The sequence below is a fragment of the Orcinus orca genome, chromosome 17 (assembly GCF_937001465.1).
Source record: "Orcinus orca chromosome 17, mOrcOrc1.1, whole genome shotgun sequence".
NCBI lineage: Eukaryota > Metazoa > Chordata > Mammalia > Artiodactyla > Delphinidae > Orcinus > Orcinus orca.
In genome coordinates, this window is record NC_064575.1 from 12,601,053 (window position 1) to 12,614,024 (window position 12,972).

General features: G+C 40.4%; 1 protein-coding gene across 4 annotated transcripts in view; it reads right to left on the reverse strand.

The window, feature by feature from the left end:
- Window positions 1–12,972, reverse strand: part of ARFGEF1 (ADP ribosylation factor guanine nucleotide exchange factor 1) — a 138,305-nt gene that overhangs the window by 9,607 nt on the left and 115,726 nt on the right. For all 4 annotated transcript variants that reach the window (XM_004274948.3, XM_033437551.2, XM_033437552.2 and 1 more), the window contains 7 exons: window positions 12,606–12,766; window positions 11,645–11,775; window positions 8,725–8,854; window positions 6,979–7,114; window positions 6,758–6,896; window positions 6,077–6,149; window positions 1,772–1,904 (listed from right to left, as the gene is read on the reverse strand). In XM_004274948.3, the coding sequence (XP_004274996.1) occupies window positions 1,772–1,904; window positions 6,077–6,149; window positions 6,758–6,896; window positions 6,979–7,114; window positions 8,725–8,854; window positions 11,645–11,775; window positions 12,606–12,766 (903 nt within the window). The remainder of the gene's footprint in view (window positions 1–1,771; window positions 1,905–6,076; window positions 6,150–6,757; window positions 6,897–6,978; window positions 7,115–8,724; window positions 8,855–11,644; window positions 11,776–12,605; window positions 12,767–12,972) is intronic.

Below are 12,972 nucleotides of genomic sequence, written 5' to 3' on the forward strand. Positions count from 1 at the left end.
CTCCAGAGCCCAGGAATGAAAAATGAACACAGGCCGCTCATCGCCACCTGTCTCCCTTCTGAGAAGCAAGACACGGCGACTGAAGCTGGAGGCTCCTTTCAAGGAGGACACCAAATCTGTCGTCCCTCAAAAACAAATGTAAACACCTAGGATTAATAAAAATTCCCTGAAAAAAATTAACTGAAAAGGGATCGATTACCTAAATGTAAGAGCTACAAGTATAAGGCTCTTAGGAGAAAACCCTGGGGAAAATCTCTATGACCGTAGCTTTGCCTGTGGATTCCTAACTGTGACACCAAAAGCATAAGCAACAGATAAACGGAACTTCATCAAAATTTAAACTTTTGTACATCACAGAATTATTATCAATAAGAAGTAAAAAGATGACCTTCAGAATGGGGGAATATAAATATTTGCAAATCATATATCTGACATGAGTGTAGCATCCAGAGTACGTAAGAAGCTCTTAACAACAACAAAAAAACAAACAACCCAATTAAAGATAAGCAAAGGACATGAATAAATATTTCTCTAAAGGAGATATGCAAATGGCCAATAAGCACATGAAAAAATACTCAACATCATTAATCATTAGGGAAATGCAGAGTAAAGCCACAATGAGACAACACTTTATACCCACTAGAATGGCTATTATTAAAAAGAAAACAGAAATGTCTGTGAGGAAACGTCTGTGAGGATGTGGAAAAAATGGAATTGCTGGTAGGAATACAAAATGGTGCAGCCACTGCAGAACACATTTTAGGGGTTCCTCACAGAATTATCTTATGACCCAGCAAGTCCGCTCCTATGTATACACCCAAAAGAATTAAAAACAGGTAATCAAACAACACTTGTACACAGAGATTCACAGTAGCATTATTCGTTATAACTAAAAGGGGCGACAAACCCAAATGTCCACCAGCAGATAAAAGGATAAACAAAATGTGGTGTATCCATACACAGGACAATTAGCTATAAAAAGGAATGAACTGCTGATCCATTTTACACTGTGGATGTACCTTGAAAACATTATACTAAATAAAAGCCAGACATAAAAAGTCACACTGTATGATTCCATTTATATGAAATGTGCAGAATGAACAACTCCATAGACACAGAAAGCAGACTGGAGGTTGCTAGGGGCTGGGCAAGAGGAGAAGAGGGGCAACAGCGTAATGGTTATGGGGTTTCTTTTGGGGTGAATGTTTTGGAACCAGATAGAAGTGGTGACTGCACAACATGGGGAATGCACTAAATGCCGCCAAACTGTTCACTTTAAGGAAAACGGTTACTTTTGTTACGTGAATTTCCCCTCAATTTAAAAAGCAATTGAAGTTGTCCTGTTTTCCTCTAGGGAGGAGGTCCTCTTTCCTCTGTGAACCAATTTAGTAAAAATAAGAAGGGATTCCCCTTCTTTGTGAAAAGAACTAAAGAAGGGGAGGGGAGGGGAGGGGCAGAGGAGACAGAGGCTGGGGGCAGCGGAGTGCTCAGAGGTCTCGCTCCATGCCCTGGCCACTCCCTCTCTCCTCTCAAGACCCACATGCTTCAAACAGACAGCAGCTGAAAGCACTGCAGAAAAAAACTGGTCTTGTAGGTGTCAGCAGAGTTCCTGACCATCTGCCGGGGGACATCCAGGTTGGAGCAAACACAGTAAGGAAGTGACCACACAATTACAGTATGTGTTTGTTAATAAAAGCAAAAGCAAAACTTTCATATCTTGCCTACATAAAACAAAATACACAATTTACTTTTATTAAAAGAAGTAACTCACTTGCTGCGGGCTTAATTTTGCTGACTTCCTCATTCACAGCAGAGACAGAAGCCGGTGGGGCTTGCTGTCTATTATCTGCAGATCTTGGCTGAATAGAATCATGAATATCTACAGACTTCTGCGATATCGTATCCTAATAAAGTAAAAAAATTCATTTTAAGTACAATGAATAAAGCTTAACGATGAAAATAGCTTCTATTACACTGTTTAAAAAATTACGTCGTGTCCCTATGAAAATCACATTGTACACACTGCAATTATGGACATACTGTGTAAGTTATTTCATATTACCTGCACATGGATAAGAGCTGATAATCTTTTAGAGAAAAGCTTCCTTTCTGACCCTCATTGAGATCAAGCCTGACACCACCCAACAGCAACAGAGAGAAATGCTAATAAGCTTCACTCTGTGGAAAAACTTGTCAGCAATACCCATGAATTGTCATGAAATCGAAACAGAAACACACATGGTGGGCAGGGGTTTCTGCGAGCTTTGTGTAGGCTGAGCCCAGGAGAGCTTTGTAGGGGTGCATTTAGGGAAGGATGTTGTCACCCAAGAAACCAGCAACCAGAAAGGTCAGTGAGAAGGTGACCAACTAGGAGAGCAGAGCATGGAGAGAAGCTGAGGTTCAAGTCCAACAGAGCCACTCCAGAACCCGGCTCCAGCTATGCGTCACCTTTGGGAAAGCAATGGATCTTCCAGAGCCGAGGTTTTCTGATCTGAAAATGGAGATGACACTTTCCTTGCAGGTTGTTAAGGATTTGGCAGTAAATCCTTAACACTTAGCAAGCCTTTGACACTAGAGGTATCAGACGATATATGGTAGCTGACATTACTACTCTTAGCTTTACTTGGTTCCAGCAGGAGACCAGATGCAGAGCCAGGGCAGCTGCAGCTCCCGGATGGAGCCAAGGAAGAGACTGAGCAGCCTCGAGGGGCACCACTGGGCCCAACGCCTCGGCCCGGCAGCAGGCAGAGTCGCCGAGCGCGCCCCCCGGCACACGCTGTCCTGACGACTTCATGTGCAGCACCAGATCTACCTCCCACCACAAGACTCACTTTAACATGAGGTTAAGTAATTTGCTGAGGCTGCAGAGCTAGTCAGTGCAGAGCCATGATTTGCTCTGGGGTCTGGCATCACAGCCCACCCTGCAAACTACTACACTATACAGCAGAGGGAGCAAAAACAAAAGCCCACAGAGCAAGCAGGGAGTGCGCCAAATCTAAGAAGCACAAAAATGGGAGCAAGTTCATCCTGGGCTGGAAACAGGATGTCATAAGCGGTGCAGTCTGTGATGAACGAACAGCTCCGGCGGATCAGGGTCATGGAGCAATGCGGGCCCGACGTGCCAGATGTCACAGTTCTCAAGACACGTTCAGAGTGGTGCTCTTCTGTGAGACCTAAGTTTTAGCCACTGACAATTAGTTAAGAAATTAAAAAGTTCTGGGGGACAGATCAGGTCAGTGGGCATAGATTTGCTACCTCTGGCTTCCTGGGTTTAAAATTCAATTAACATTAGTGGGAGAACAGCAGAAATCTGAATAAAGCCAGATTATAGTATTGTTTCAATAGTAATTCCCTATTTTGTTAACTGCACCGTGACTATATATATTTATTTATTTTATAGAAAACACACTAAACGTTTTAGGGAAAAAAGGGTGTGTTATTTTCAAATTATTTTCAAAGAATCCAGAAAAATGTATGTAGGGAGGTGGGAGAGTGAGAGAAGAAGAGGGAGGGTGGAAATAAGAAAGCAAACTGTAGTACAGTGATAACACTTCGAGAAACCTGCTGTGATGGTCAGTTTCATGCATCAATTTGGCTGGGCTATAGTAACCAGTTATTCAATTAAACACTATTTCAAGTGTCTCTGTGAAGGTATTTTGTAGATGTGGTGAACATTTACAGTTATGATTGTAAGTAAAGGAGATTATCCTCAATAATATGGGTCAAGTCTCATCCCATGAGTTAAAAGGCCTCAAGGGCAAAACTGACATTTCCCTGAAGAAGTTCTGCCTGTGGACTACAGCTGCCCAAGAGTTTCCAGCCTGCCCACCTGCCCTACACATTTCAACCTTGCCAGCCCTCACACCTGCTTAAGCCAATTCCTTGAAATTAAGGGGAAAAAACACATAGGAATACGTATACATACATATATTACACACACACACACATACACACACACATATAGATAAATATGGACACACATAGGTGTAGGTTATTTCCTACTGGCTCCATTTCTCTGGAACTGGAGAACACTGATACAGATTTTGGTACCATGAAGTGGGTGCGGCCATAACAAAGACCTAAAAATGTGGAAATGGCTTTGGAATTGGGTAATGGTAGAGGCTAGAAGAGTTTTGAGGCATACAATAGAAAAAAACCTAAACTGACCTGAAGAGACTGTTGGTAGAAATATGGATGTTAAACTCAATTCTGGTGAGGATTCAGAAGGAAGTGAAATGCCTGGTAGAGAAAGCTTCTATCATCCTAAAGAATACACACACACACACACACACACACACACATGGTCATGACTAGAACACTGATAGAAATATGAACATTAAAGTTGCTTCTGGGGCTTCCCTGGTGGCGCAGTGGTTAAGAATCCACCTGCCAATGCAGGGGACACAGGTTCGAGCCCTGGTCCAGGAAGATCCCACATGCTGCAGAGCAATTAAGCCTGTGAACCACAACTACTAAGCCTGTGCCCTAGAACCCGTGAGCCACAACTACTGAGCCTGCGCTCCATAACTACTGAAGCCCATGTGCCTAGAGCCTGTGCTCCGTGACAAGAGAAGCCAGTGTAATGTGAAACCCATGCACTGCAGTGAAGAGTAGCCCCTGCTCACCGCAACTAGAGAGAGCCCACGCACAGCAACTAAGACCCAATGCAGCCAAAATAAATACATAAATACATAAATAAATAACTTTATTTGAAGAAAAAAAAAAAAGGTGTTTCTGGTGAGATCTCAGAAGGAAATCAGGAACGTGTTATTGGCTGCTGGAAGGATGGTGATCCTTGTCATAAGTTGCAGAAACCTTGGCTGAACTATGTTGTACTACTGGGTGGAAAGTGAAACTTGTAAGTGAGGAATGGTTCAGAGGGCAAAGCCGAAGCACCCGAGGGAGAAGCCATGGGCCCGGAGGGCAGGGCAGGGCACCAAGCTACAGAAATTACCCTCAGGCCTTGAAACTTACGAATTTGTCCTCCTGGGTTTTGAACTTGATTAGGAACAGTGACCCTTTTACTCCTTCCAAGCTTCCCTTCTGGAATGAGAATGTTTACCCTATGCTTGCCCACCACTGTATTTTGCAGCAGTTAATCTGTTCTACAGGTTCACAGGTCCACAAATAGAGAGAAATTTTGCTCCAGAATAGACCACATACCTGATTTAGATGACTTAGATGATGAGATTTGGGACTTTTGATAAGATGATATTTACATGACATTTTGGACTTGGTGTTGATGCTACACTAAGTTGAGACTCCGGGGATGTTGCGATGGCATAAATGACTTTGCCCGACAGACAGACATGTATTTTGGGGCACCAGAGGGTAGATAATGGGTTAAACAGTGGCCCCAAAAAGGTAAGTCCAAGTCCTAACCTTTGGTACTTGTGAAGGCTACATGGAAACAGAGTCTTTAAAGTTAAGGATCTTGAGACGACATCATTCTGAATTTGGGGAGGACCCTAACTCTAATGACTAGTGTCCTTAAAGGAGAAAGGAGGGAGAGATTTGGCTTTACACAGCTACGTTAAGATGGAGGGATGTGTGTACAAGCCAAGAAGGCCAGGGGCTGTCAGCAGCCACTAGAAGCTAGAGGAAGCAAAGAAGGGTTCTCCCTTAACACCCTGGGAGGGAATGTGGCCCTGCTGATGCCTTGAGTTTGGACCTCTGGCCTCCAGAGCCGTGACAGAATGAATTTCTGTTGTTTTAAGCCACTAAGCTTGTAGTAATTTGTTACGGCAGATCTACGAAACAAATAAGCTGCGTGAAGGGTCTATCAGAATTCTTTAAACTGCTTTTGTAACTTTTCTCTAAGGTGAAATTATATCAAAGTTGAAAGTTTAAATAAAATTAACATCCAATAATATCTTCAGCTTGGTATGTAAATCCTTATGTAAACTGGTACTTGTCTCTTGCGCTCTCAGAATCATTTTACTCTGTCTCAAGACCATCTATATTTTACGACATCTTTTTAAAAGAGCTGGGCTCATAAAAAGAATCTGCCCCATGGCAGAATACTTACCACAAACAGTTAAGTAATTTAATATATGCTTTATTTGTTAAAACTTACCAGTTGCTTTTCACTCACAGGAGACGGAGGTGTGGGAGCAGCTTCTCCAGAAGCAGGACGCCAGGTCAAGAGCCTTTAAAACACCAAAATCACACCAGTCACTGAGAGTGTGCACCACACCGCATCCAACGTGTTTTGAAATGAAACGAGCTGGGAAGCAAGTTCAAGGTGTCCTACAAATGATCCAGGCGCCACCAAGTCATTTAGCAAGACTATGTCTTAATTTCCCCATCAGTAAAAACGCCACTACACTTCAATTCCAAACGCATCCCTTAGAAAAAGATAATTAACCGTAAAATACAGTATTTACAATATTGTAATACAAAACACAATAAATTTTCCTTAGATTAGTACATTTACAGTAACTAAAACAAATGCTGAGATTTTCTTTTTTTCAATTCAGAACCACTGCTTGGTTTAATCTGGATGAATAAAATCGTATTAAATCACTTCATTATGACCCAAATTTTAAATGATCAGACTAAAAGTTTGGGTATATAAAAAATTTAATTCATGTATTTGTTATGGTTTTATAGGAGTCTGATTTGCAATAAACACAAATTCAAAGAACACTGAGATATTTTAAAAAGGATTTCTGTTATGAGAAATCACTAATTACTATCAAACCTTTTATGTCCATCATTCAATATACGAATTTAAAGTTGTATAAAATCTTCTTACGCATGTGGAATTGTGGTTTTGAAGATGTCCAGTGTGCAGTTACAAGTTTTATCCCAGATTTCTAGGGTAAATTTTTCACCATTCAGAATAACAACATTCTCTAAGCAGTTCGTACCAGATCGTGCTAACTGCTCATTGTCTAGAAGAGAAAAGAGCAATTCATTTGTGTATTACCAGGGTCACATTTAACACGTTGGGTCACTTATCTGGGACAGACCTACCTTGTTGCACACACCAGTAGAGCTGGGCAAAAATGTCATCCAAAAGTACATCACTGAGTACTTCTAAATACTGGGTGAACACATCGCAGATAGCATAAAGCGCATGATTACATGTCGTTGTCATCCACTCAGCTTTCTACAGGGGAGACGGTCATTAAATGAAGGTCAGGCCATTCATCAACTACTAGAATTTCAAAGAAATATGTTTGCATATTTAAAACGTAAGCCTGTAGGTTCCTTTCAGAGCACTTAACTCCTTGAATGTGACATTCACCTCAACTTTATATCTGATCTATTTCTCTTCATTACCCCATAGCCACCTGCATATAAAATAACTATTTTCTGCACTGTTTTATTAAAAAAACCCATCACTGCATTGTCTGGCTATTAACGCTATGACTTTTCAAACAATTGACACTAATAACAACAGCTGGTCTTGCTCCAGAATATGACAGAACGTGGAAGAAAAATAGAGGAAGGCAATGATAAGAATTTATCCAAGTGGGTTAGCATAGGTTTAAAATAAAATGGGTGTAAGTAGGGGACTTCCCTGGTGGTGCAGTCGTTAAGAATCCGCCTGCCAATGCAGGGGACACAGGTTCGAGCCCTGGTTCAGGAAGATCCCACATGCTGCGGAGCAAGTAAGCCCGCGAGCCACAACGACTGAGCCTGCATTCTAGAGCCCGTGAGCCACAACGATTGAGCCTGCATTCTAGAGCCCGTGAGCCACAACTACTGAGCCCACACATCACAACTACTGGAGCCCACGCGCCTAGAGCTGTTGCTCCACAACAAGAGAAGCCCGCACACAGCAACGAGGAGCAGTCCCCACTTGTCATACTTAGAGAAAGCCTGCACAGCAACAAAGACCCCACACAGCCCCCCAAAAAGGGGGGGGGGGAGTGTAAGAATTTCTTTATTTTTCTCAAATGGACTAATCTGGACTAATTTTTTTTATTTTAATTTTTTTTTTTGCGGTACGCGGGCCTCTCACCGTTGTGGCCTCTCCCGTTGCGGAGCACAGGCTCCGGACACGCAGGCTCAGCGGCCATGGCTCATGGGCCCAGCCGCTCCGTGGCACGTGGGATCTTCCCGGACCGGGGCACGAACCCGTGTCCCCTGCATTGGCAGGCGGACTCTCAAACACTGCACCACCAGGGAAGCCCTGGACTAATTTTTATACATGGTTTTGTGCCAGGGCATAAACATATGTCTACTTAGTCCACTTTATAAAATGTTTTAAGAGTCCACCTGTAGATCTAAAATAAAATTTTGTGCAGGTCAGAGAGGCCCCAAATTTGCATTTAATACACTATATGGGACAAAACACGGAGACCTGATGTTCTTTCCCACACTTACTGAAACACATACTGTAACTGGACTGTAGTAAGAGACTTTGAAATAAATAAATAAATAACCACGCGTTCCTTCTCCAATTCAGAGTAAGACGCCCTACGAATACTAAGGAGGGCTACTGATGTTTTACTTGTGACAACATTAAAATGAGGAAAAGACACTGGAAGTTCAACAAAAACACTGAAAACAAAACCCAGTTCATTAACTCACTTCTATCCCCAAATTGCACTGTTTACAAAGACTTACTACTATATTATAATGCCTTAAAGAAAAAATTTCTAGGATTTTTTTTCTGTTCACTGTGCTTAAATCTGAAATACTAAAATGTATTAGGGAAGAAAAGAACCTTCTGACGTCACTGTGTTAAATGAAAACCTCATGTTCTCTTACCTCTGTCTGCTGTTCTGGCAATTTCATGTTGTCGAAGATTCTGAAAACAATTCTAAATAAATCCTGCCACCAGTGTTTTTCATAAGTGTGGCCATAAGTTTTCATTATTTCAAACATTACTGTTAAACCCCTAAAATGATAACATGTAATTAGGAAAGCTATAATACAAAAAAGCATACCACATTAGTATCCCCCTCCTAAAATAGTTTTTATAGTTAGTGCACAAAGTTACTGAAAGCAAAGTTTAAAACTGGTTTTAAACTAACATATGATACTGAGCTTTAAAAAATTTAGGTTGTAAAACAGGTTTCTTTAGGATGCATCTTTTAGGAAAAAATTCCAAAGGCCTTGGCCTGAAAATTTTTTCTTCTACTTTTCTTCCACTCCCACCCCATCATTCCAGCATTTAAAAAATGTAAATGGAATTATAGATTGAGAAAGATCATCATTTGGGTGAATATTAATTTTGTGGCACTGTGGCCATGGAACTCAGTCTAAGAACAAATAAAATTAGATTTTGGAAAATCTTTTTCAAAGAGCTACAGGAATTTTTAGTTAACACTCTAATTGTTCATATAATATCCTCAAACTGAAGGATTTATCAAACTAATCCACTAAGACACCAGTGTGCGCAGGGTGTCTGCTTCCTGCTGTACCCCAGGCCAGAGCAGCACCTCTCACACAGGGGTACACAGTTAAGCGTTCCTTGAACAAATAAACTGCTTTAATATCCCATTCTTCTCCTTTGAATAAGTGTTAAAACTAAAACTCAAAAGTGCCTTCTGATTCCTTATTACCTTTCTTGAAATAATGCCTTCATGTAAACATTAAAAAGCTTGATCTTTTCTCTATACATTAATTTCTTCTAGTAAAATATAGGTACCCTTCCACTTAGAAAAGGTTTATATTTCGAAAAGTCTGACAGTAAGCCAGAACAGAATTTCCTTTGAAACACTCCATAAGGACTGGTACGTGGTCTAGTTCATTTGCTGCTATGCTACCCCCGGGCCTAGTACATGCCTGATGCATAGTAGGCTCTAAACAAGTACTTGTTCAACAGATGTGTAAAATAACATTACGGTAGTTCAGTCCTACGGCAAGTTCACAACAGTTTATTTGATCTGTAAGATACCTAATGTGTAAAATCAGAAGTAAAGGAACTACAGTAAAGGAAGTCCTGTGGAAGAAACACACTCTGTCTTCCCCAGGAGAACCGTGTCAGAGTTCCATGTCTCCCCTACAACGGGACAAGGCTCCCTCTTCCTCCCACTCCAAGTAAACTGGATGCTAACCCCCAGGGCTGGGGTGAGTGGATGTGAAAATCCTGTTTCTTCCAGGCCCCCAAAGCAAGCACAGATCTATAGAGGTTTCCAAGGCTTTTTACCATTGAACAAGTTTTCATGAATACTTAAGTTGCTGGTGTAGGGAAAAAGAATGTGTAGGGCTCCAGGTTAATTATTCAACCCTAAATCTACAGAATTCTGAGGGACTCAAATGAGAATGCATTTGGAAGTACTTTGTAATTAGTGTGTTATACAAATCGTAGTGCTGCATTTTTAAATGTAATCTAAATAACTGCCTTTACAAATCCTGGAATGAGGTAAGAAAATCAAAGCCATCACTGAACAAAGTTTACTCATACTTTCCCTCTTTTTTACCAACTAGAACATCCCTTTTCTCTTCTCTTTAACAACTAGACCCATCCAGAATCTGAACATAGGAAAGGGTGAGAAGCAAGGTAGCGTGGTCCCAGACAAGGACAGGCTGAGAGGCTAAGAAAGCAGGTAGGTCCACGTCAAGCAGACTTCTACAAATAAACAAGGGCAGGGAGGGGGGTGCTGAGTTTCTATGACTCGTCAGTTATGACATGTTCGTTGCTCTACTGAAGTGGCTGGACATTTGAAAGCTGTATATCTAAATAATTTAGAGTTATATCAATTGGGGGCCATCTTGGATTTTATCAAGTTTCCTAACAGGTCCACTGACGAAAATCCTCAATGCCTACATGTGAAATATAATATGTGCTTGTGATTTACTAAATTCTATAACAAGTTTCCAAGGCGTGAGTCATATTTTGGATTATTTTCTATTTCACAAAATGTGTTATAACAAATAGCACTATAAAAGTGAAACATTCCTTAGGCTATAAAACAAACTTAACCTTGGCTGGGGACAGGTGTGGTTCTGGCATAAGTGGTGGAAGGAGAGATTCATTGTTTCATTATATTCTATCACTGATTTGTTACAAGTCTATACTACCTTTCTGATGCACTGTTGACAGACATTAGGATACACAAGTTGGTCATTTCAATTTGGCCATCAGAAAATACAGGGTGAGAAAAACAATACTATGGGATTGATATGAACTCTAACAAATTCATAACAACTTCTTATAACTGTAAGAAGTGTGCACTGAGTACCTGTCTGGTTACATTATACCCATAATAGTTTCTTTACAAATGGACTGGATATTCATATAGATCTTTTATTGACAATATACTTTTGAAAGAGTTCAATTCTTTTTGAACAGGCCTATATTATTCAAAACTATGTTACTGGCCAGTCTTCAAAAAGAAACGGTTCTTCACCTAAAATCCACCAAAGACATGCATTTGGAAATTCTTTTATCATTCATCAGAAGAGACATTTTGGTGCTAGCTTCAGTTTCTGATTGGAAACAAATGTGTGAAAAGACAGAATGTGTAAATTAACATAGAACCTAAAACTCAAAGTAGGCCATAATCAAATTTTAAGGAAAAGTAATTTATTTCCATTTTTTATTGTTGCTCTACATAACATATTTTAAAATCTGCCTATCGAATAACTACTATATTGGATAAAACTGAACTTGAGTTCACATAAGTTGATTTGATTAAAGAATAAGCCTCTCAAAATTTCAATTTCAAGTACTGGCTGTTACCTGGTTCTCACATCTAACTTGCATCTGTTGATGACACAGGACAACTCAAAGAGAGCTGGGAACCATCCCCTCACCCAAACCCTGTCTTCAGGTGCCACATTCATGTCGTCACTTGTGTATTCCTTGAAAGCCTTCAAGAAGAAATGCAGGTTTACTAAAGGCAAAACATAATACCTATACATTAAGCATATTATTTCTCCAAAGTTTTTTTTAACACTTTACTAATCAAAAGTGAGCAATCTGATAACTTAAAAAAAGATGGAGATTACAACTGCCTATAGAGCACTGGACTAGAAACCAGAAGCTGCTTTCAGCTTCAACTCCATCACCAGTTTTCTGCATTACTCAAGTTTCCATTTTTATCATTAAAATGGTTATTACATCATGCAGCCACGGCACCGCACTGGGGAGGTATGAAGTTCAAATGAGTAGATGTACATAAGAAGAACGAAATGCCCCATAGGTCCCTGTCAGTATGTAGTAAAAATCTATGAAGCATCACTGCTCCTTATGACAGTTACAAAGACAGATTCAGATATGCAAGTCAAAGCTGGCAGCCAGGTTGCCAATTCAACCTTTCACTTCAGTGCTTAAGCCTACACTCACCCATAGTCAACTTCAGTAATATTAAGGTAATGGCTGAAAACACAGGCTTGGGTTCAAATCCCAGGTCTCCTTTACTATCCCCCGCAGGCAGGGGCACATTTTTAACTTCCTTGTGCCTCAGATTCCTTATCTACATGGGGCTATAACACAACCTATTCCATAAAGCTGTTATGGAATACTAAACAAGTTAACACACATGAAACACTCAGAAAAATACCTGACATCTTCAACAAATGTAACCATAACTCAGATAATTTTGAAAATTAAATACTTCATATCCCCACAATTCCCAAATAAACTTAGATCTCTGACTGGAAATAAATGCTCAGTAACATTTTGTTTAATGATGCTATACCTGAGGTCTATCAGACACATATTTTGCACAATGGCGAATAAGTCGAATCGCTTCCATACTTGTGTCTGGGAAAGCTGCATTGCATGCAAATTCAGACAAGCATTTCACTGCATCCTGGAAAGAATCAATGGTTGCTGGAAAGTGTTTTTCAAACACAAGGGCTATACGGGAGAAAAACACATAAATATAATTATCAACTTTCAGCTTTTCTTAATTATACCTCAAATACACCAACCTCTAGATGTAATGGATACTTCTTAAAGACTAAGGGTTTTAATGTCCAATAGACATCGGTTCCAACGTCTGTCCTGACCAGTTACTTGACTGCCTTGAGTAGTAGAAACAGGGAAACAGGTCTGTGTTTTGT